General features: G+C 53.1%; 1 protein-coding gene across 1 annotated transcript in view; it reads right to left on the reverse strand.

Annotated features, from left to right (window-relative positions):
• Nucleotides 1–840: 840 nt before the first annotated feature.
• The window catches only part of FCGBP (Fc gamma binding protein), a 95,216-nt gene continuing 71,446 nt past the window's right edge, over nt 841–24,610 (reverse strand). The window contains exons 25-37 of the mRNA XM_028838934.2: nt 23,862–24,453; nt 23,545–23,744; nt 21,235–21,376; nt 17,481–17,818; nt 15,603–16,176; nt 14,601–15,217; nt 13,327–13,870; nt 11,113–11,684; nt 9,976–10,549; nt 8,102–8,301; nt 4,269–4,652; nt 1,139–1,410; nt 841–1,014 (exon numbers count right to left, since the gene is read on the reverse strand). Of these exons, the coding sequence (XP_028694767.2) occupies nt 1,005–1,014; nt 1,139–1,410; nt 4,269–4,652; nt 8,102–8,301; nt 9,976–10,549; nt 11,113–11,684; nt 13,327–13,870; nt 14,601–15,217; nt 15,603–16,176; nt 17,481–17,818; nt 21,235–21,376; nt 23,545–23,744; nt 23,862–24,453 (5,019 nt within the window). The 3' untranslated portion in view covers nt 841–1,004. The remainder of the gene's footprint in view (nt 1,015–1,138; nt 1,411–4,268; nt 4,653–8,101; nt 8,302–9,975; nt 10,550–11,112; nt 11,685–13,326; nt 13,871–14,600; nt 15,218–15,602; nt 16,177–17,480; nt 17,819–21,234; nt 21,377–23,544; nt 23,745–23,861; nt 24,454–24,610) is intronic.

Consider the following 24,610-nt stretch of genomic DNA (forward strand, 5'->3'; position numbering starts at 1 on the left):
ATAATTCCCCTATTTTCTTGCTGCTGAACTCACTGGGTGCTAATTGTGCTATTTAAGGAGGTAGGGAAGACCATCATGGGAAGGGGACAGATTTGAAAGAAAACCAAGACTTCAGTTTTTTACTTGTTGATTGCATTAACACATTAAATTTTCACTCCAGCTCTGTAAGTACTATCATTAACTCTACTTTAAAGATGAGAAGACTGATCTAGAGAGAAATTAAGTAACTTGCTAGGGTTATAAATGATAAAGCCAGAATCTATTATCTCTCTCCATTTTCCACTCCTTCCCTCCATCCAATCATTTATCTTCTCTTTTTATTGAGACAGGGTCTCACTCTGTTGCCCAGGCTGAAGCACAGTGGAATGATCATGGCTCACTGCAGCCTCAACCTCTTAGGCTCCAGTGATCCTCCCACCTCAGCCTCCCGAGTAGCTGGGAATACAGGCACGTGCCACCATGCCCAGCTAATTTTTATATTTTTTGTAGAGATGGGGTCTCACTATGTTGCCCAGGCTGGTCTCAAACCCCTAGGCTCAAGCAAACCTCCTGCCGCAGCCTCCCAAAGTGCTGGGATTACAAGCGTGAGCCACTGCGCCTGGCCATTTATCTTCTCATCCATCCATTCTTCTAATCACCTATTGTTGCCTCATCTTCCTAGTTACCCACACACCATTTTCTCAATTCCTCCATCCATCTCTTCATCTACCCATGTAATCATCCATCCATCCTCCCAGCCCCTGATAAACATTCATCATGTGCCAGATTCCCCAGGCACCTGACACCTGCTGTGCAGGAGGAAAGTCAGGGATGAGAAGGCATGAGACAGACACAGTGACATGCAGCTTAGCTTAAGAGATTTATTCAACGCTCTCACATTTGGCCTCTGCGACCCAGAAGACTGGTAGAGCAGGGTAGGAGCACATGATGCATCCTTCAGACCCTGCAACCTCCAGGAGGGTCAGGTCTTCTTCAGGAAGTCTTCACTCCCAGTGGACAAGTGATCAGCCATAACTGCAAGAGACAGACACTTAGCACCCCCGCTTGCAGACTAAACACCCACCCTGACTGCCCTCATCCCATGAGGATCCAGGTGCCTTTGCCCCAAGAAGTCTGGTTTCCATACTACATTCCTCACCATGGGGAGAAGTCCTGTGCTCTCCATTTCTCCATCACTGACTTCCCCTCGGAGTCACGCCAATCATTGGTCTGGTCTCCGTCAAAGTTTCCACAGGCCCCACACAGTTTCCCAGCATGGTCTTCGCTGACCATCACAGCCAGCTTCCCATTGGCTCCAAGCCACACCTGGACCCCTGCCTTCTGACGGACTAGCAGGGAGCCATCAGGTGTACGACTCACGGACACAGATGCTAACTTCTCAGCTGGAAGATCCACTCGGAGACCATTCACCTGGTGGGGGGTGCCCAGCAAACACAGAGGTGAGGCCACAGCCATAGAATAGCTGGGTGTTACCAGGATGGAGACCCCAAGCAAGATAAGTTCATGGAGCTAAATCAAAGAGGTGGGTGCTGAAAGAGATGAAGACCTGGGTGTTTGCACTATTTGGAGTCATGGATACATGAGAAGATAGCTGGAGATCTGGATAGAGGGATAGAAGGATGGAGAGTGGAGGGATGGAGAGATCGACCTGTGGATCTACACAATACCCCAAAGTCAGTGGGGGAAGCACTTTGTACCAGACAGATAAGCAAACAAACAGACAAACAATCAAACCCCAGGGTCATCTTTACAGTTCTAACTTTCTTTTTCTTTCTTCCTTTTTTTTTTTTTTTTTTTTTAAGATAGGGTTTTGCTTTGTCATCCTAGCTGGAGTGCAGTGGTGCAGTCACAGCTCACTGCAGCCCTGACCTCCTAGGCTCAATCAATCCTCCCACCTCAGCCTTCCGAGTAGCTGAGACTACAGGACTACAGGTGTGCGCCACCACACCCGGCTAATTTTTGTATTTTTTTGTAAAGATGGGATCTCACTATGTTGTCTAGGTTGGTTTTGAACCCCTGGATTCAGGTGATCTGCCTACCTCAGCCTGGTTCTAGTTTGCAAAATAAAACAAACTTTGAGCACATTCTGTAAGTTATTGGTTCCCTAACCAAAACAACATTATCCTTTATTTTTGCAATGCTGATATCTGAAGATAAGTAATGACTTTAGCAAATATAATAATCGTGAGAAAATTACTTTTTCTTCATCATAGGCTGCAGATCCAGTAACTTTGTGAATTTTCTTCCTTTAACTGTTGTCTACATTAGTTGGTAAATTAGCCCTTCTAAAGTTAGATTCTCTAGAGAAACTTCCTTGAAAGACTTCTCTCTCTCTTTTTTTTTTTTAAATAAATCCTTTTATTGTTTGTTTATTTTTGGTTTTGTTGTTGTTTTTGAGATAGAATCTTGCTCTGTCGCCCAGGCTAGAGTGCAATAGCGCGATCTCGATTCACTGCAACCTCCGCCTCCCGGGTTCAAGCAGTCCTCCTGCCTCAGCTGGGACTACAGGCATTTGCCGCCATGCTCGGCTAATTTTTGTATTTTTAGTAGTGACTGGGTTTCGCCATGTTGGCCAGGCTGGTCTCTAACTCCTGACTTCAAGTGATCAGCTGCCCACCTTGGCCTCCCAAAGTGCTGGGATTACAGGCATGAGCCACCATGCCCAGCCCTCTAAATGCTTTTGTATCTGAGTTTTCCTCTGCCAGATGATTGGAGAGATAGGTAGATAGATCCGAAAAGACAGATGGGTGGGTGGGTGGATGAATGGATGGATGGATGGATGGATGGATGGATGGATGGATGGATGGATGGATGGATGAATGGATGGGTGGATAGGTGGATTTGTGGGTGGATGGATGGATGGACGGATGGGTGGCTGGATGGAAGAAAGAAGGAAGGGAAGAAGACAAAAAGGAAGGAAATAGGAAAAAGAGAAAGAGGTATAGAATAGATGCTGGAAGGAAGGAGGGGAACAGGGAGGATGGGCATAGTGAAGGATAGATGAAGACTAGTGGAAGGAAAGTCTCGGTAGGGTGCGAACTTTGCAAGTATAACGACTGAGTCCATGTCATCTCTGTTACCCAGCACATGGCCTGGCACAAAAGGAGCAGGGTTGAGTTTATTCACAAAACCAACCTTTTCCTGAGTACCCTCTAGGTGCCACGCCCTGATCTGGGTACTGGGAACGAACTGGTGACCAAGATGGACAGGATCCCTGCCTACCTGCGGCTTATAGTCCAGTGATGAACAAAGATGCTGAGCATCTTCTGGGAGTTTCCTTCTAGGAGTCTGGAATTTTGGTAGGTGGATACCAAAACCCCAGGCACTGAGACTCTAATGAACTTCCCTGGTAGATGACATTTCATGTTTCATTACAACTTTGTTGCTGGAGGAATGAAGCACATCCTGTGTGATTCTACCGAGAAAGGACTCTCGGAAGCTTGCACCTGATTTCCCCTGGACTTTGTGTGATGCACCTTTTCCCTGTGTCGATTTCACTTTGTATCTTTTCCCTATGACACGTCGTAGCCCTAAGTACAACTATATGCTGAGTCCTGTGAGTCCTACTGAATCACTGAACCTGGGGGTGGTTATGGGAAACCCTGACACATTATGTGGCCCCCCCCAGCCTTGACCAATCACAGAACTTCCTCCCTAAAGTCACAGTGATTGGCTCCAGGGGTGGGCATGTGACCCAAACTGGCCCAGTGAGATATAATCCTGGGATATTTTATTGAACCATTTTCTGTTAAGGTAGTTAAGCGGGTGGGGCATAGGCCTGGGCAGCTGAGGGGGTTGTCTTTACCCCTGCAAGTGGAAAGCATGTTTGAGAATAAAGCTGATTTGGCAAATAGCAAGTCTCAAAGATGGAAGTACAAATTTCTGATACTATTGCCAGGGCACCTAGAGTCAGCCATTCCTGAGGCTCTATCCTTGGATTTTCTAGCTACATGGACTAATAAATTCAATTTTGCTTAAGGCAGTTTGAATTTGGTTTTAAGTCACTTGCAACCCATAGAGTCTCGATTCATACTAGTGTCAAAACTATTAAGTTACTCGAGTATGTTTTTGCTCCTCTAGAACTCAGCCAGAACAGAGGGACCAAGTTTGAAATATTGAGATAAATACAAATCCAGAGACTAAACCGCAGAGACATGATAAAGAAAACAGATCGTAAGACAGAAAGGAAGCCAGGAATGTGGGGACACTGTAATCGGAGGAGCAAAAGCCCAGGGGAGACATTCCCCACCCCCTACTCACAAACTTACCCACACACCCTTGTTTGGGGTCACCGTCACCATCCCATCCTCGAAGAAGATGTGGATCTGGCCCACAGCCTCAGTTTTGCCATGGCAGGTCTGGACTTCAGCAACCACACGGTACCAGGGGATGGTCTTCTGTAGTCCTGGACAGCGGGAAGAGAGCTCATAGACACCAGGAGAGGTCGTGGCACCACGGGCCCCATCAAAGGTGGTGAGGTTGGCACCCACAGACAGGACACAGAGACCACGGGCGGCCCAGCACTGCCGGGCTTCAGCCTTGACCTCGCATACGCGGCCTGGTGGGCAGCCAGCTGCCTGGCATGTCAGGCCGGAGCTTGAGGAACAGGAACAGCGCTTGCTGCAGTCTGAGGTCAGCAGGGAGGAGTTCACCTGTGCACAGAAAGGGGCCAGGTTATGGTGTGGGATGGATCGCAAAAATGGCCACACTCCTTGAACCCTCTGTATCCATGCAGAGTCACTTTACAGACTCCCATTAAGAAATAGAGTTTATTTCCCCCTCCCTGTGAATCTGGGTTGGCCATAAGACTATATTTAGGTGAATGAAACACAGAAGAAGCAATATCGTGACAGGTTTAAGCCTATACCTCAAGAGACCTTACAGCTTCTCTTTTCTCTCTCTGTCTCTCTCTCTCTCTCTCTCTCTCTCTCTCTCTCTCTCTCATACACAGAATCCTGCCCAGCCACCAGGAGAACAAGCCTGGGCTAGCTCCCTAGAAGATGAGTGACCCCATGGAACATAGATAACTCTTCCAGCTCAGGCCACCCTAGACCAGGCAGCCTTCAGCTGACCTACCAGGTGACTACAGATATTATACATGAGCAACCCCAGAGCATAGCAGAAGAACCGCCCAGCCAAGTCCAGCCTAAACTGCAGTCACAAAATTGCAAACTAAATGAATAATTGTTTTAAGCCACCACGTTTTGGAGTGATCTGTAACCCAGCAAAAGCTAACTGATACAGGTAAGAAATGAAGAAATGTAATTAACAAAATAAATGCCATCTCTACACTAATGATTTCCACATCTCTAGGCCAGACCTCTACCATGAAGGCCAGACTCACAAATCCAAGAAGACTTCTGGCATAGGCAGAGGGGTCAGAGCAGGAATGGGGAAGCATAGGGAGCTGAGGGGTTCAGAGGAGGTACCTAACCCAGCCTAGGGGATCAAGGATGGCTTCCAGTAGGCAGTGAGAGCCTACTGGAAAGAGCAAAATTTGACTCCATTTGCAAGCTATGCAAGTCAGCACCGCATGTTAATGGATAGCCTCGAGCTGACTTCTCTACATCACAATTTCTTCATCTGTATAATGGGGAAAATAACCATAGTATCTATTGCAGAGGATTGTTATGATTATTAAATGGATTAACATCTATAACATGGCCAGGAGAGGTGGCTCATCCCTGTAATCCCAGCACTTTAGGAGGCCAAGGCAGGAGGATCGCTTGAACACAGGGGTTTGAGACCAGCCTGGGCAACATAGTGAGACCCCATCTCTACAAAAAAATTAGATAGTTAGCCAGGCATAGCAGTGTGAGCCTGTGGTCCCAGCTACTCAGGAAGCTGAAGCAGGAAGATCTCTTGAGCCCAGGAGTTTGAGGCTGTAGTGAGCCATGATCACGCCACTGCATTTCTCCTTGGGAGACAGAGTGCGCTCCTATCTCAATAAATAATAAAAAAAAAAATAACACCTATAACAAACATGGTGCATAGTAAGAGCTCAAAAAAATCATTAACAAGAAAAAATCAATTCTTCAATTTAATTCATATTATTGAACAATTATTAGCTGGGCTACCTATTTGCACTGTTGTAAACTGCTATTTCTTTTTTTGCTTTTTTTTCTTTTTCACATGGAGTCTCAGTCTGTTGCTCATGGTAGAATGAAGTGGTGCAATCTCAGCTCACTGCAACTTCGCCTCCCAGGTTCAAGCGATTCTCCTGCCTCAGCCTCCCGAGTAGCTAGGACTACAGGCACCCGCCACAATGCCCAGCTAATTTTTGTATTTTTAGTAGAGATGGGGTTTCACCACATTGGCCAGGCTGGTCTCGAACTCCTGACCTTTTGATCTGCCCCACCCCTTGGCCTCCTAAAGTGCTGGGATTACAGGTGTGAGCCACTGCACCATGCTGTAAACTGCTCTTTCTTTTTACTGAGTGTGATGAACATGCAGGGCAAGGCCCAGTGCTCAGTGGGTATCTTTCCAGTATAATCGTGCCTGATCCTCAGACATGTATGGTACAAAGATGGTGATTAGCCCCATTTTGCAGGGGAAGAAAATGAAGTTCAAGGAGGGGCCAAATGATGCCCCTGCCCCAAAATATCAGGTCCTAATCCCTGTAATGAGTAAGTGTTACCTTATATGGGAAAAGGGTGTTTGCAGATGTGATTGAATTAAGGATCTTAAGATGGAAAATTTCTCCTGGATTATCTGAGTGAGCCTTAAATGCAATCACGTGTATCTTTATAAGAGGGAAGCAGAGGGAGATGTTATGACACACTCAGAAGAGGCAGAGGTTGGCGTGATGTGGCCACAACCAAGGAAAACCTGCAGCAACCAGCAACTGGAAGTGGCAAGGAACAGATTTTCCCCTAGATTTCTTTTGTCTCTCTTTTTTTTTTTTTTTTTGGACATGGAGTCTTGGTCTGTTGCCCAGGCTGGAGCGCAGTGGTGTGATCTCGGCTTACTGCCACCTCCGCCTCCCGGGTTCAAGTGATTCTCCTGCCTCAGCCTCCCGAGTAGCTGGGATAACAGGCACGCGCCACCACGCCCGGCTAATTTTTGTATTTTTAGTGGAGACAGGATTTCACCATGTTGGTCAGGCTGGTCTTGAACTTCTGACCTCGTGATCCACCTGCCTCGGCCTCCCAAAGTGTTGGGATTACAGGCGTGAGCCACCACGCCCGATTCTTTTCCTTTTTACTTTAGAGATAAGGTCTTGCTCTGTCATCCAGGCTGGAGTGCAGCACTGTGATCATAACTCACTGCAGCCTCCAAATCCTGAGCTCATGCAATTGTCCCACCTCAGCCTCTTGAGTAGCTGGGACTAAAGGTGTGCACCACCATGCCCAGCTAATAAAAAAAAAAAAGGCCGGGCGCGGTGGCTCAAGCCTGTAATCCCAGCACTTTGGGAGGCCGAGACGGGCGGATCACGAGGTCAGGAGATCGAGACCATCCTGGCTGACACGGTGAAACCCCGTCTCTACTAAAAAATACAAAAAACTAGCCGGGCGAGGTGGCGGGCGCCTGTAGTCCCAGCTACTCGGGAGGCTGAGGCAGGAGAATGGTGGGAACCCGGGAGGCGGAGCTTGCAGTGAGCTGAGATCTGGCCACTGTACTCCAGCCTGGGCGACAGAGCGAGACTCCATCTCAAAAAAAAAAAAAAAAAAAGATTGTAGAGATGGGGTCTCATTATGTTGCCCAAGCTGGTTTTGAATTCCTGGGCTCAAGTGATCCTCCCGCCTTGGCCTCCCAAAGGGCTGGGACTGCAAGCATGAGCCACTGGGCATGGCCTCCCCTAGATTTCTCTGCAGGGAGTGCCACCTTGCCAACACCTTGATGTCAGTCCAGTGATCCTGATTTCTGACTTTTGGCCTTTGGAACTGTGGGAGAATGAATTTCTCCTGTTTAAGCTGCCACGTCTGCGGTAATTGGTTACAGAAGCTACACGAAACTAATACGGGGAGGTTGCCTGCATCAAGTCACACAGCTGGGAGATGGCGGTGGCTCCTCTATCCCCAGCCTTGAAGAGGTCAGCATGGAAGCTCCGGGTCTCTCTCAAGCTCTTCTACCCTCTCTGCCCACCCCAACCCCTACTCACCGGCAAGTATCGGCCATTATGGGTGCAGCCACAATCTTGGACAGGGATGCAGACACCCTGGGAAAGCAGGAAGCGGTCGTCACACTCGCAGCCCTCAAAACAGCGGGTGGTGCAGCCCGTGAGGCCAGAGAGAGCTGCACAGGAGCCCTGGCAGGTGTGTGTGCAGATGGAGTAGTGGCTGTGGGCGGGGCACTGGAGCGCTGCAGAAAGAGGAGGCAGGGCTGCGTCACACCTCCAAAGGGTCCCGGATAACCAATGGACACCCAGCCCTGTTTTAGGTAGCACTGAAGACGCAAGTATTGAGAAAAGCCTCAACCCCAGTTCTACAGAGCTCACGTTCAGTGGGACAGACAGGAACAGCCAAAAGTGAACATGCTGCCTCAGGGAGTATAGACAGAGGGGTCAGGGCAGGGATGGGGAGGCACAGGCAGAGAGGTCAGGGCAGGGATAAGGGGGTACAGGCAGAGAGGTCAGGATGGGGATGGGGGGCACAGGCAGAGGGATCAGGGCAGGCATTGGGGGGCACAGACAGAGGGGTCAGCGCCAGGGTGGGGGGCTACAGGCAGAAGAGTCAGGGCCGGGATGGGGAGGGCACAGACAGAGAGTTGAGGGCCAGGGTAGGGGGCACAGCCAGAGGGGTCAGGACCAGGGTTGGGGGCATAGGCACAGGGGTTGGGACCAGGGTGGGGGGGCACAGGCAAAGGGGTCAGGGCCGGGTCGGGGCGGGGGCACAGGCAGAGGGGTCAGGGCCAGGGTCGGGGGGGCACAGGCAAAGGGGTCAGGGCCGGGGCACAGGCAGAGGGGTCAGGACCAGGGTTGGGGGCATAGGCACAGGGGTTGGGACCAGGGTTGGGGGGCACAGGCAAAGGGGTCAGGGCTGGGTCGGGGCGGGGTCGGGGGGGCACAGGCAGAGGAGTCAGGGCTGGGATAGGGGGGCACAGGCAGAGGGGTCAGGGTTGGGACAAAGGCTGTACGGACCCAAGGGAAATATCTGTGGTAAGTCCCTGGTCTCTGGCTAAGCAATTGGTGGATGGTATGGCTGTTCTGCAATGCCCACCGGGATTGGGGAAGGAGCATCAGGCTGGGGGTGATATGCTGATTTTATTTGGGAACGCATCAGGTGAGAGGAACCCTGAGGACACCCAGGGGAAGGTGTCCTGGACACCCTCACAATTACCTCAGACTTGGCAGCTTAAACAGGAGAAATTTATTCTCCCACAGTTTTAAAGGCCAGAAGTCAGAAATTAGGATCACTAGACTGACGGTCAGGAGAGGCTTCAGGGCTTGAGACAGACAGACCAGGTCCACAGTCAACACTGAGAACAAATCTAAGGCCGCGGGTGTGGACGACAGCCCTGGGTATAGGTCCTGCCCAGGGGAGACCTGGCTCTGACCTGGGGCCGGAGGGGCCATTGCTTTGTCCTGAGAGTCTCAGGTGATGTCCCTCCCCTGGGGATTTGAATGAGAGGTACAGTCCTAGTTTAGGGGGGTGTCTACTAGGCTGCAACCTTGTCTTGGGGGGATTTGAGGGGATATGATCTTGTCAGGGGGTAGAAGGAGGGTCTGTGTGAGCCATAGATCTCCCAACCCATCCAACTATCCCTTTCAGGTCCCTGCAGAAAGAGTCCAGAATAGAGCAATAGGGAAGAAGTGAACTTGAGGTTTGAGGAGAGGGGGCCCGGACAGGAGGCTGAGAAGGAACAGTCAGAGGGGTAGCAGGGAAGCCAGTGGACTACGCTGTGAGAGAAGGAGGTATGTGGGCGTGGGGTGGGAGGGGGTGGGGAGAAACCACTTCGACATGCGAATAGAAGGAATGGGCCAGGAGGGGCCCTACATCTGGTCTAGAGTTCTCTGAGGGACCCACGGACACTCACGGCAGAAGCTGTCTGTCCTCCAGGGCTTCACGGCCACGCCGGCTGCCTGACAGGCCGCCGTATAGGCTGCCAGGCTGCGGCACAGGAAGGCTGTGTCGCCCTTTTGCGCGCACAGGTCGTATACGCATTGGCGGAAGTACTCAGAGGGACTCAGCACAGCCTGGCAGGTCGCGAAGGGTCCCTGGGGGTTCCAGAGCTGCCCGCAGGCCTTGTTGCTCTCATAGGGCGCAGTCTCCTCTGCCGAGCACACAGGGCAGCCTTGGGGCCCGCAGCCCTCGCCACAGCCTTTGGAGGAGCCGGGCGCCCGCCATGCAGCCCCGAAGGTCTCCACACTGGACGCTGCCAAGCCATTGGGCAGGACAAAGTCATCACTCCAGTTGCCATTGAAGTTCCCACAGAGGCCACAGAGCCTTCCACGGAAGGAGCTGGGGACGGACATGAGGACTTGGGCATCGCCATCAAAGAGAAGCCGCAGCCCCTTGGTCGTCTGCAGAACCATGTTTCGGCCTTCGGCGGTCACCCGCACACGGCCCACAGCCACAGGCAGGGCCACAGCCTCGCCGTCCACGGTGACCTGAATGGAAGGGTCAGGTAGGTCAGGAACTCACAGAACCACAGGCAAGGCTGTCCTGTCCCACTCCCAAGGCAGAGCTGCATCTCCCTCAGTCCCATTAACGTCAGGTCATGTTTCCCTTAAACTTCTTGGGCCCCAGGCCTTGCGTGGTGACTCACACCTGTAATCCCAACACTTTGGGAGGCCAAGACAGGTGGATCACTTGAGCCCAGGAGTTCGAGACCAGCCTGGCCATCACAGCAAGACCTCATCTCTACCAAACAAATTAGCTAGGCAAGGGGGGCTGTGGGGGGATCGCTTGAGCCCAGCAGGTTGAGCCTGCAGTGAGCTGTGATCATGCCAATACGCTCCAACCTGGGTGACAGAACAAGACCCTGTCACAAAACCAAACAAAAATCTCCCTGGGTGGGACCATTCACCACACCTTCCAGGGTAGGCTCAGAGTTCCCAGGTTGGAGGAATGTCCCTCCCATACCTACAGGGTGGGGTCATGTGTCCTTCAGAACCCCCTAGATGGGGCTGTGTTGCCTTCAGACCCCCAGGGCAGGCTCCCATGGGCTCACCTGCTGCCCCTGAGCTAGGCTGACAACCTGGCCAGACACAGTAACCACGAGGCGCTGGGGGTCTCCAGCTGCGTTCTTTTCAAGCACGATGGAAAAGTCCTCATCCCCAGGCTTCGGCTGACAGACTTGGGCCAAGACATAGGAGCAGGAGCCATGCAGGTCGAAGACACGGCCGTCAAGGGTGACGTAGTGGATGCCCCCATTGGCCAGGCAGCGGCCACAGCCTGTGGCATGACAGGCCCGGACACCATCCTCTAACCGGCACTCCTCATGGGGCCCACAGGCTGCGCCCTCCTGGCAGGTGACATGGCCACCTGGCCCACACTCACAGCGCCGCTCACAGTCAGGGCCCGGGTAGAAGGCCTCACCCAGCGGGTAGTAGCGGCCATCATAGAGGCAGCCACACTGGCCCACAGGTACACAGGTGTCACCACTGAGCACAAAGCCAGCATCGCAGACACAGCCTTCACGGCAGGCCGACTCACAGCCCTCGGGTGCTGAGAGGCTCGGGCAGCTCACGGGGCAGGAGTCACCACAGAGCTCGTAGTGGCTGTGGGCAGGGCACTGGAAGGCTGTGGGGACAAGGTGGGCATGAGTCAGGTAGGTGTTTTGAGTTGGGGTCTGGGGAGGCCCTGAGTGGGAAAACTGCTCATGTCAACTTGGGTGTCTCCGGGTATGCACATGTGATCCAGGACATCTCACTGGGGGTCTCAGCATGGGACCTGGAATGGGAGGGGACATGCCCAGGTCTCTCTGACCAGGTTATGTGTTAGCCTGACCAAGTATTTCTAAAGATCAAATGACTCTGCTTGCCTGATTTTTATTTATGTTATTTATTATTATTATTATTATTTTGAGACAGGGTCTCACTCTATCTCACTCAGGCTGGAGTGCAGAGGCACGCTTACGGCAGCCTCCACCTCCTGGGCTCAAGCAATCATCCTGTCTCAGCCTCCCAGATACAGTCCCGAGTATCTGGGACTACAGGCGTGAGCCACCACATCTGGCTAATTCATTGGTAGTTTTTTGTAGAGATGGGTCTCACTATGTCAGCCAGGATTACCTGGGTGAAATGGATCACTATTATCTATTCGGGATATGCAAGATCAGAACTGACTATGGGTATCTCAGGGTGTGAATGTGACTGGGGTATGGGGCCACATGTATCTCAGGGTATGACTCTGCCTGAGGGCACCCAGCTGTGGGTGTCTGACCTGGAGCATCTCCCAGAGTCCGTGTGACATGGTCTGTCTCAGGCTGTGCCTGGGTGAAGTTGGCAGGATACCTGTGACCAGGAGACCTGCCTGAAGGGAACCGCCTAGGACTATCCAACTATGCATCTGTGTGGATCTGCCCAGGGCTATGTCAGGATCCTGATTCTTTCTGAGTGTATCTAACCAGTTAGTCTCAGTGTAAAATCTGAGCAGATACCACTGAAGGCATGCGACTAATTCTATATGACTAGGTGTATTTCAGTGTGTGCAACAGACCAGGGCCCTGTGACCAGCTGTAACTCACTAGGTCTTCCTAACCAAGGGTACCCTGCTATGTGACAGAGGCAGGGTCAGCCATCCCAATCTACATGCCTTGGATGTCAGAGAGCATGGATCACCAATCCACAAGAGTGTCCTGGACCCTAGGTTTCTGACTAGGTGTTTCTTTTCTTTTTTTCTTTCTTTCTTTTTTCTTTTCTTTCTTTTTTTTTTTTGATCTGATGTCTCACTCTGTTGCACAGGTTAGAGTGCAGTGTCGCATCTTGGCTCACTGCAACCTCTGCCTCCTGGGTTCAAGTGATTCTCCTGTCTCAGCCTCCCGATTAGCTGGGATTACAGGTGCCCGCCACCACACCTGGATGAATTTTGTACTTTTAGTAGGGACGGGGGTATCACCATGTTGACTGGGCTAGTCTCGAATTCCTGACCTCAGGTGATCTGCCCGCCTCCGCCTCCCAAAGTGCTGGGATTACAGGCGTGAGCCACCGCGGCCAGACTCTCAATACTTGTTTCTAACTGACTCTCTCTCACTGCAGTACCTGACTTGGGGCATTTCAGTGTGTGAGAGCCAAGGTGTTTCCTGACAGGAGATACCCAGCTCAGAGGAAGGAAGGTGGCCCCTGAGCCCCATGGAGGAGGAAGGGGCTGCTGTCTTACAGTCCTGGAAAGGAAGGGCAGGGAGAGACCCTACTATGGGGACCATGCACGGAGCAGTACTTACGACAGAAGTCCGGCCGCCTCCACTCGCCGAGCTGGGCCCCAGCGGCCTGACAAGCTGCCACGTAGGCGGCCACTGCAGGACAGAGGCCTCCAGGATGGCCCTGAACTTGGCAGGCGTCCAGCAAGCAGCCCTGGAAGTACTGCGCGGGCGGCACGAGGCAGTGGCAGGGCGCCAGCGGGCCGTCGGTGGCGGAGATCACGCCGCAGGCGTCCGGGCCGCCGAAGGACTCCTGCTGCTCTGGGGTGCAAGGCGACGGGCATGGCCCAGACACACATTCTCCGCAGCCCGGGGCGCCGCCCACCTGCCATCCAGCGGGCTTCCCGTCCACAGCCTTCAGGTCATCTGCGGGGTCCTGGTTGTAGTTCCCGCATAAGCCACAGAGAGCGCCCGCGTACGCCGCCGGCACGCGCAGGCGCACGAAGCTGTCCCCATCGAAAATCAGCGAGAGCCCTGAGGTTGTGGTCACCACTACGTCCGCGCCGCTCAGGTGTGCGTGCAGCAGCGAATCCAGCTGGAAGGGCAGAGCCACGAACACGCCGTCCACCTGCGGGCGGGGGTTGGGGGAGCGATAAGCAGAGCAAACACGGGTTTGAATCCTGGCCCCACCACCTACTAGCTGTGGGACCCTGAGCATGTCACCTCCCCTCTGAAAATAATAATGAGCATCTATAGGCCGGGCCTGGTGGCGCAGCCTACAATCCCAGTACTTTGGAAGGCCGAGATGGGAGGATGGCTTGAGGCCAGAAGTTCAGACCAGCTTGGGCAACATAGTGAGACCTGCATCTCTACAAAAAAAAAAAAGAAAAATTAGCCAGCGTGGTGGCGGCGCCTTTAGTCCCGGCCACTGGGGAGGCCGGGGCCAAGGTGGGAGGATCGATTGAACCCAGGAGTTCCAGACTGCAGTGAACCCTAATCCTGTCACTGCACTCCAGCCTGGGCAACAGGGTCAGGCTAAGAAAAAAAAAAGAGAGAAAGAAAAGCAAGAAAGAAAAAAAAAAAAGAAAAAAAAAGAGCCTCTATAGGCACATGTCACTGACTCCTCATCCTTCTCTACAACAGGTATTTTTCTTAGACCAGTTTTCGGAGGAATACAGTAGGCTCAGAGAGGAAGAAGCCGCGGTGCCAAGCCATCAGGCTCCCAGGCCTATCCTCTGACCCTTCCATCATGCCCCAGCTAAGCTGTGGAAGGTGCCCAGGGGAATGGTGAAGCCCTTACCATCTCAGGCAACCCCAGAGCTGGCACCCGCTCCTGTCTGGCCCACAGCCCTCCTCACCTGTAGCTGCCGGGGCCAGCGGGCACTCAGTGTCAGGCTGTGGTTGTAGATTTGCAGGGTGACACTGCGGGTGTAGCTGACAGCCTGGCTGCCCCGGTGCTCATTGGCTACAGTGATAGTGAAGTTCGCAGCCCCGGAGGGTGGTCCGTGGCAGGGTGCACTCAGCAGGTACTCGCAGTTGCCTTGGAAATCGAATCGGTGCCCATCCAGAGTGACGTAATGGGGGTCACCCCAGGCCTGGCACTCAGCTGTGCTGACGGGCTGGCAGCCGTGCTGGCCGGATGGCAGGAGGCGACACACTTCACCCCGCCCACAGCTGGCAGGTGTGCAGACCAGCGAGCCGCCCCCAGGCCCGCAGCGGCACCTGTGGGAGCAGGTGCCATCAGCCCAAAACTCACTGCCCGCCTCGTGGTAGGTGCCGTTGGCCCAGCAGCCACAGCTGTTGTTTAGGGAAACACAGCGGTCAGCACTTAGCACGAAACCCGCGTCGCACTGGCAGCCCTCCACACAGGGACCCTCGCATACGGCTGGGGTTGCAGGGGGCGCAGGGGAAGGACAGCTGGCCGGGCAGGGTGGGCCACAGACCTCATAGTGGCTGTTTTCTGGGCAGGTGATCTCTGTAGGCAGATGAAGGAGCAGGAAGGAGAGAAACAGAGAGAAGGGTGTTAGCGTGGGGTCACAGGACAGGGTGGGAGGAGACAGACAGCGACAATAGGGAGCAGACACCGAAAGGGGGAGACAGAGGACAAGACACAGAGACTGAGAACACAGAGAAACAAATGGGAGAAAGCAGGAGACCAGGAGACCCAAGAAGAAACTGAGGGAGAGAGAATGAGAAACAGAGACAAGCAAAGCGAGGCACAGAGACGAGCACCAAGAGACAGAGAGACAAACAGAGAGAAAAGCAAACAAAGAGACCCAGGAGGACCAGAGTGAAACCAAACTAGCCCCGAAGAGACGGGAACATGACCCCAGCCCCGCCTCTGCTACCCCGACACTCACCACAGCCGACCTGTGCCCGCCAGTCTTCGATGACAACCCCAGCGGCCTGGCAGGCGGCCACGTAGGAAGCCAGTGCCTTGCAAAGAATGTCGTGGGCCCCACCACCCATGCAGACGTCCAGAACACAGCCCTTGAAGAAGCTCTCAGGTGGCACATGAGCATGGCAGGTGGCGAAGGGGCCCCCTGCGCCAGGGACCAGGGGTCCGCAAAAGCCAGGGCCCTCGTACTGTTCCAGCTTGTCCTCAGGGCACGTTGGGCAGGATCCCGGACATACGTCCCAACACAGTGGGTCCCAGCCTGGGACTCGCCAGCTGCCGCCCCAGATGGGTATGGAGGGAGCCAAGGTGCCATTAGGGAAGACCTGGTCATTGCTGGGGTTGTGGTCCATGTTACCACAGAGCCCGCACACTGCGCCATGATAGCTGCTGGGCAGCGTCACATCTACCCGCCAATTCCAGTCATAGCTGACTTGCAGTCCAAAGTCAGCCACCAGCAGTGCCTTGGATGCACCGTGGGTCACTGAAATCCGCCCGTTGGCCTCGGAGACAGGCAACGCTGTCAGCACACCGTTCACCTTGGGGAAGGAGGAAGAAGTCAAACGGGTCACTGGAGGTGTTACGGCCGCAGCGCTGGCCCTCTGCCTCCCTCTCTCTCACCCTACCGGGGGCTGGGAGGGGCCAAGGCCTTCCTCTGATAGTTGGATTGTCATCGGACACAGTGTGGACATTTGTTCTGGCCCAGGTCTTGGGGAATGAAACCTCACTTTACTCTTTCTAATCTTCTCCCTTGATCTCTACCTCCCTCCCCGTCTCTGTCTCTCTGTCTCTCTGTGTCTCTCTCCCTCTGTCTTCACCTAAGTCTCTATCACTTGGTCGTCTCTCTCTCTCTCTCTGTCTGTCTCTCCCTCCTCTTCCCTTCCTCCCTCCCTCCCTCATTCTCTGTGTCTCTTCCACTCACTCACTATCATTTATTCACCGCCTACTCTGTTCCCTCCCTCTGTGTCTGTCTGTGAGCTACCATTAAGCTCTATCTCCATTTCCCTGGGCAGAAAGGACAGCCCATCTCTCTCCTGTGATCTCACTATATATATATATATATATATATATATATATTTCTTTTCTTTTGGGTGGGGGGGCATGGATACTCGCTCTGTTGTCCAGGCTGAAGTACAGTGTCAAAATCTTGGCTCTTGCAACCTCCGCCTCCCAGGTTCAAGTGATTCTCCTGCATCGGCCTCCAGAGTAGCTGGGATTACAGTAGCGCCACTACACTCAGCTAATTTTTGTATTTTTAGTAGAGATGAGGGTTTCACCATATTGGCCAGGCTGGTCTTGAACTACTGACCTCAGTTGATCCACCTACCTCGGCTTCCCAGAGTGCAGGGATTACAGGTGTGAGCCCCCATGCCCAGCCCAATCCCCTATATTTCTCTCCATGTCCTGATCTCTGGGCCTCTCACTTGTTCCCTCACAGACACTCAAACGAGTGTTCACCTGGACTAGACTCTGAGCTCAGCATGTGACATGCACCACCTTGCTGTGGGACAGGCCCTGATATGATGCCCACATCACAGATGAGGAAACTGAGGCCTACCAAGTGAACTGCACAGCATCACCTAGCTCATAAGGAGGAGAGGCTGGATTCAAACCCAGGTCTGTAAAAAAGGCAAATGCCGAGGTCCTAGGTTAAAGCCCTTAGCAAGGGGCTAGGCTTGTCTGATTCCCAGGAATGGGGTGATATTTTTGCTGGAATTATTCTTTTTGTTGACAGTTTATTTCAGGCCCAGGTGAAGACAAAGAGCCTCGAGCTGCTAACTGTGGTCGTCAGGATCCCTCCTGTCCTCCCCGGGACCTCAGGGGACCATCCTGCCACACATACCCGGACTTTGCCGATCTCGCCCTTGTGGATGGAGATGTTGGTGCCCAGGGCAGCCACAGTGACGACTCTCACGTAGGACACAGCAGGGTTGCCCCGGTTCTCGTTCTTGGTGGTGACGGTGAAGGGCGTCAGGCCCTGGGTGTTGACCCCCGGGCAGCCAGTTGTTGCCAGCACATAGTTACAGGTGCCCTGGAAGTCAAACGCCCGGCCGTCGAAGGAGTGGTAGTGTGGGTCGCCCCACAGCCAGCACGTGGCCTCATAGTTGGGCACGCACACGCCCTGGCCACCCTGCTCCTTGCACGTCTCCTGTGGCCGGCATGTCACACCGTCGCACGGGTCTGGGGACAGAAGAGGGAGGACCTTGAGAGGCTGCCCATTGTAAAGGATGGCCGCTGCCTCCACATCTACCCCAGTCTGTGCCAGGGATCTGAGGGTTACCGCAGGCAAGACCGGATTCCAGAGTCCTCATGTCTAGGACCCAGGTGCTATAGTTTGCTTTTGTATTTGGTTTTGTTTTGTTGGTTTTTTGAGATGGAGTCTTTCTCTGTCACCCAGGCTGGAGAGCAGTGGTGCAACCCCGGCTCACTAAAACCTCTGCCTCCCGAGCTCAAGCGATTCTCCTGACTCAGCCTCCTGAGTAGCTGGGATTACAGGTGCCCGCCACCATGCTTGGCTGATTTTTGTATTTTTAGTAGAGACAGGGTTTCACCATGTTTTCCAGGCTAGTCTCGAGCTCCTGACATCAAGTGATCAGCCAACCTTGGCCTCCCAGAGTGCTGGGATTACAGGCATGAGCCACCATGCCCAGCCTGCTGTTTTCAAGACCGGCCCCTGGGAGTCCCGCACGTCTGACACTGAGGCCCCATGGTGGACTGTGTCTAAGTCTCGGGTGTCAAAGTTCCCATACCTGAGACCCGGGTCCCAGAGGTCCCTACAGCCAAGACCCAGGCCCTAGAGTCCCCCTACCCCTAAGACTGAGGCCCTGCCATTTGCTGTGTGAGACTGAGGTTTTGGAGTCCATGAGGTTTTGTAGACCTAACACCAAGGCTCTGGGTCTGTGTTTAGGATGCAGTTTCCATGGTGTCCTCGCTTGAGATTTCCACCTGTTCTTCTATTTTAAGTTTTATAGGAACCTCATCCTCTTCACTTACATAGTCTACGGCTGCTTTCACGCCACCATGGCAGAGTGAGTAGCTGTGATCGAGAAGGCATAGCCTGCAAGCTTCAACATTTACCATCTAGCCCTTTAGAGAAAAGGTGCACTTGACCCAAGTTGAGATCTGTGCCCCAGGGGTCCTTGTGTCTGCAGTGCCTGCCCTGAGAGCATTCATGTCTGAGATCCCAGCACTACAGTTCTCTCTGTTCAAGGCCTGGGCCCCAGGCCAGGTGTGGTGGCTCAGGCCTGTAATCCCAGCACTTTAAGAGGCTGAGGTGGGAGGATCGCTTGAGCCCTGGAGTTTGAGAGCAGCCTGGACAACATGGCAAGACCCCGTTTCTACAGAACAATTAATAAATCAGGCAGGCATGGTGGTGTGTGCCTGTAGTCCGCCGCTACTCAGGAGGCTGAGGCAGGAGGATTGTTTGAGCCCAGGAAATCGAGGCACAGTAACCTACACTACACTCCAGCCTGGGTGACAGAGTAAGACCTTATCTCAAAAAAAATAAAAAAAATAAAAAATAAAAAAAGATCTAGGCCTCAGAGTCCCCCATGCCTGAGACCTCAGCCCTCTGGACGTCTCCACATTTGATAGCAATTGGTCTCCAATTTCTCCAGGTCCTGGCGGCCTCTGTGCCCTAGACTAGGGCCCTGGGTGATCTTCTGGCAAGTGCTCAGTGCCAGGGATCTCAGCATGATTTGAAACGTCTGAGGCACTAACTAGCTAAGTCTCATGGCCTGGGCCTCCCTCAGTGCAAAACTCCACCCCAGAGGATGGCTATATTCAAGCCAGTAGCCTTGAGGGTGTCTCACTGCTGAGGCCCTGTCCTGGCGGGCTTCTGTGTCCAAGACCCTGTTCCTACGGTTAGTACATCTGTGACCCCAGCTTGTGGAATCCCTGTGTGGGAGAAGCCAGTCTTCAAATGTCTCCTTCCTCCTGTGCCTGTTACCAATGTACCGCCTCTCAGCTTCAGATGCACCCGCGGAGTTAAGCTTTGTCAACAGAGGGCGCTGGAGAGTCACTGCAGCAGGGAGGGGCTCCTGGTCTGGCTTCCAGCCGGTTTGGCCCTTCCAGCTCTGGCCAGGGTGTGTGGCCACACTCAGCAAGTGCCACTGGTCCCAGCTGGCTTCCCAGTGAGGGGTTTCCTTCTTGCCAGCTCCAGCCTGCAGAAACCTCTGTGCCACCCAGTGGGCTACAGCTGCACTAGGACTGGACTCAGCCTTGGGGCTGATTCTCCCCTCCTTGAAGAGGAGGGGCCGATTTCTCCCTTCCATGAGGCCTCTATTTTAGCCCTAGAAGTGGGGGCTACTTCCTCTGTCTGCTTTGGTGGTATTCTTTAGTGTTCTCTTTAACGTTTCTTATTTCTATTTATTTGTTTGTTTGTAAAGAGACAAGGTCTTGCTGCCTTGCCCAGGCTGGAGGGCAGTGGTACAATCATAGCTCACTGTAGCCTCGAAATCCTGGGCTCAAGTGGTCCTCCCAACTCAGCCTCCTGAATAGCTGGGACCACAGGCATGCATCACCACGCCTGGCTACGTTTAAATTTTTTGTGGAGACGGGTGTCTCGCTATGTTGCCCAGGCTGGTCTTGAATTCCTGGCCTCAAGCAATCTTCCCAAAGTGCTGGGTGTGTGAGCCACCGAACCAGGCCCTCTTTGCCTTTTAATAGTTAATCTCCTATTAATAAGTAAATGATTCTTTAATTGAACTTTCCTCATTCAAATGGCTGTGTGCTTTCTGTCTCTCGACTGGATGCTGAGTGATATACCCCCTGTTCCTGGGAGTCCCATTGTCCTGCTCACCACCCTTAGAGTCTTAGCCCTACACCTTGGTGCTGGAGCTCCTATTATCTTATCCATGTGGGGAGGAGGGTTCTCTGCTCGTCGTCCTAAGAAATGAGCCCTGGGGGTGGCTCTGTGTCCCAGATTTTGTCTGGGGGGGTTCCCACATCAGAGACTATATCCCTAGAAATCCTTATCTCCCACTTGAGAGGGGTCCCCATATCCAATGTTCTGCCTTGGTGGGGTCTCTGTGCCTCAAACTCAGAACTCTGCTCTCTGTCCCTATCCCTGGGATTCCAGTCTCTCCCCTGCCCTTTGGTGCTAGTGTCTGAACCCCAAGCCTAATTCCACGCACCAGTGGTCAGCTCACCATGGCCCCCTAGGCTGCTGCTCTTGTATTCTAAATTCTTACAGGAGCCTCACCTCTTCACTTATATAGTCTACAGCTGCTTTCATGCCACAGTGGCAGAGTGAGTAGTTGGAACGAGACCATACAGCCTGCAAGCTGAAACATTTACCATGTAGCCCGTATCAGCAAACGCGCGCCTGTCCCTGCCTTATACCGAGGGTCTCTGACATCAACCCTGAGAAACCTCTGAGGGTCCCCACAGCCTGGATTTTCCCTAGGGTCCCTGCCTCCCACAGTAGGTGGCCCTGGCCCTGTGAAACCCAGCCCAAGGGTCTCCAGGTCTGCGACCTCCATCATTAGTCCTGTGCACCTCCCGCCATGGACACCCCAGTCACATCACCCTCGGCCTCAGAGTCCCTGTACTCCATCCATAGTCACATCAGCCCCAGTCCCAGCCCAGCCCAGCACCTTTGGTGATGCAGCTCAGGACGCCTCCGGAGGGCTGGCACACCTGCCCCGGCTTGCAGCTGTGTTCCTGGCACACCACGCCTTTACCCACATGGCACGTACACTGCTGCCGACAGTCGTCAATGAGGACTGTCTGCTCCGGCTGTGGGGAGAGAGGGCACGGCCATCAGACACCATGGGTGGGAGCTGACTCTCACATCTCTGGCATTCTGGGCACAGAGGGGTTTGCAGACATCACAGACAAGGGACATCTCTCAGCAGGATGGCGCCCTGTCTGTGAAGCTGAGGCACAGCATGGGTTTGGGGCCGTCATTCATTTGTACATTTGTTCATTCACTTTTATTCATCAACTCATTCATTCCAAAATATCCGCTCAATCTCTGCTGTAGGAGAAATGGTGTGACATAGTAACTAAGGGCAGATCGCCTGGGCTTGAAGTTCGTTTCTTCTGTTTCCCAACTGTGTGACTCTGAGCAAGTTACTTCACCGCTTTATGGCTCAGTTTCCTGATGTGTACATTGCAGAAAATAGTAGCGCCTGCCTATGGAAGTATAACTGAGTTAATAACACATGTAAAATTCAGATAAAATGAAAAGGGTAGGCTGGACGCGGTGGCTCATGCTTGTAATCCCAGCACTTTGGGAGGCCGAGGCGGGTGGATCACGAGGTCAGAAGACTGAGACCATCCTGGCTAACATGGTGAAACCTAGTCTCTACTAAAAATGCAAAAAATTAGGCAGGTGTGGTGGCGGGCGCCTGTAGTCCCAGCTACTCGGGAAACTGAGGCAGGAGAATGGAGTGAACTCAGGAGGCGGAGCTTGTAGTGAAGCGAAACCTCGCCACTGCACTCTAGCTTGAGTGACAGAGCGAAACTCCATCTCAAGGAAAAAAAGAAAAAAAAAAGGCTTCCTTTAAAACATTCAGATAGGAGAGATACATGGGGTAGACATCAAACAAGACTGGGAGAATGTGGCTTATTTTTGAAGCTAAGTAATGGGTAAGTACATGGACAGTTCTTCCACTATTCTCTTAATTTTCGCATGTTTGAAAATTTTCAGAATAAAAAGTTTTTAGATATGTAATGTATATATAAAAATATGCACACATAGCACTTAAAACATTACAAGATACATAGAAAGCACTATCTACAATTTTTGTTATTATTACTATTATTTACGTGAGGGGAACAACAGAGAGAGGGTCCCACCTCGCGGAGAGCTCACAGTCCTGCAAGGGAGTCAGGCATTAGACAAATACATGCTCCAGTCAAAGAAGAAGGACCAACAGGGAGAGAGTGGGAGAGGGAAGCAGAGGGTGTTAGCAGCTGGTATAACAGATGAAAATCTTGTCTTTGTGGTCAGAAAGACTCCCTTTTTCCAGACCTGGAAGGCAAAGCCACAAGTTGACCTGGGGAGTCAGGGGAGGGTTTAAAGCTTCAGAGTCCATGGTGATATTTAGAAAGAATTTTACCACTGCCATGTGGAGGGTGGACCAGAGGGAGCAAAGGTAGGAGCCTGGAGGGACCCAGGTGGGAGAGGACCAGCTGGACCAAGGGAGGGCCATGGGGAAGGGGAAAGAAGTGGGCACAAGAGACATTCAAGAGAGAGTGGACTAACTGTGGTGGTTCACGCCTGTAATGTTCACACTTTGGGAGGCCAAGGCAGGAGGATCACTTGAGGTCAGGAGTTTGAGAGCAGCCTGGCCAATATGGCAAAACCCCATCTCTACCAAAAACCAAAAAATTAGCCGGGCATAGTGGCACACGCCTGCTCTCCTAGCTACTCAGGAGGCTGAGACAAGAGAATTGCTTCAACCTGGGACTCCGAGGTTGCAGTGAACCTGAACCCGGGCAAGAGTCAGAGGTTGCACTCCAGCCTGGGCAACAGAGCAAGACTATGTCTTAAAAAAAAAAAGGTGGCTGAATGGGTCAGGCATGGTGGCTCATGCCATTAATTCCAGCACTTTGGGTGGCCAAGGCGGGAGCATGGCTTGAGGCCTGGAGTTCACAACCAGCCTGAGCAACATAATGAGACACCCCCATGTCTATGTCTCCACAAGAAAATTAAAAACTCGCTGGGCTTGGTGGTGCACGCCTATAGTCCAGGTACTTGGAAGGGGAGGTGAAGGATTGCTTGAGCCAAGGAACTCGGGGCTGCAGTGAGCTATGATCGTACCACTACACTCTATCCTGGGTGACAGAGTGAGACCCTGACTCAAAAAGAATACATAAGAGACCAAGTAGGCTGTGGGGCTGATGAGGAGTGGGAGGGGTGAGGCCCCATATTCTGCCCCAGATGACTAGGTTCCTACCTCATAGTAGACACCATTGTGGTAGCAGCCACACTGCTGGATGGGCACGCAGGCTTCACCGTTGTAGAGGAAGCCGGTGTCACACTGGCAGCCCTCAGCACACCCATCTGGGCACTGCAGAGGGGCACTGAGAGCCGCGCAGCCCAGGGAGCAGGTGTCCGCGCAGAGCTCGTAGTGACTGTTCGCTGGGCACTTCATGGCTGCAAGGAAGGGGTGCCCGTCAGAGCCCTGGGGAGGGAGGGGCTGCAAGGCCCAGGGTCTACCCTTCTGTGCTTCAACCTCTCCCCTCCCTGCCCCTCTGGCTCTCCCTCACTCACGACAGAAAGTTTCCGTCCTCCAGGGCTTCACGTGGCCTCCAGCCGCCTGGCAAGCACTCACATAGGCATGGATGTTGCTGCAGAGAATGCTCAGGTTCCCACCACCCAGGCAGAGATCAAAGACGCAATCTTGCAAGGGACCCTGGGGATCCACCAGCTTGTGGCAGGAAGCCAGCGGCCCTGTGGGGCTGGAGAGGAGCCCACAGAACTCCTCCTTCTGATACTTCTTCTCCTGCTCGGGAAGACACTTGCTGGTGTCACAGCCCTCGCTCCCTGGCGGGCAGGTGGGCGGCGGCAGGCAGGGAGAGCCAGGTACCGCCTCCTCCCAGGAGTTGCCGAAGTCATTGGCGTTGCCTGCCTGTGAGCCATTGGGCTTCTGGAAGTCATCCTTGGGGTCGCCGTTGTAGTTCCCACACAGGCCACACATCTGCTGGTAGTAGTTTCCGGGGATGGTGACCCGCACATAGTACACAAGGTCGTAGGCCACACGCAGGCCGAAGTCGGTCTCAATCACAACGTCTGAACCATGCTGAGAGGCTCGGATCTGGCCGTTGGCCAGCACCACGGGCAGCTTCATGTCCACACCGTTCACCTGGGAGGCGAGAGAGGCAGGCCACGCTTCAGAAAGTAAACTTTGAGTGGGGGTCAGACCCTAGTTCAAGCCCATGCCTGATGCTGAAGAACTGTGTGTCCTCACCTCTTAGGCCCTCAGTTTCATATTTATGAAATGGATATAATAATAGGGTCTG

This window comes from Macaca mulatta, chromosome 19 (genome assembly GCF_049350105.2).
Source record: "Macaca mulatta isolate MMU2019108-1 chromosome 19, T2T-MMU8v2.0, whole genome shotgun sequence".
NCBI classification, from domain to species: domain Eukaryota; kingdom Metazoa; phylum Chordata; class Mammalia; order Primates; family Cercopithecidae; genus Macaca; species Macaca mulatta.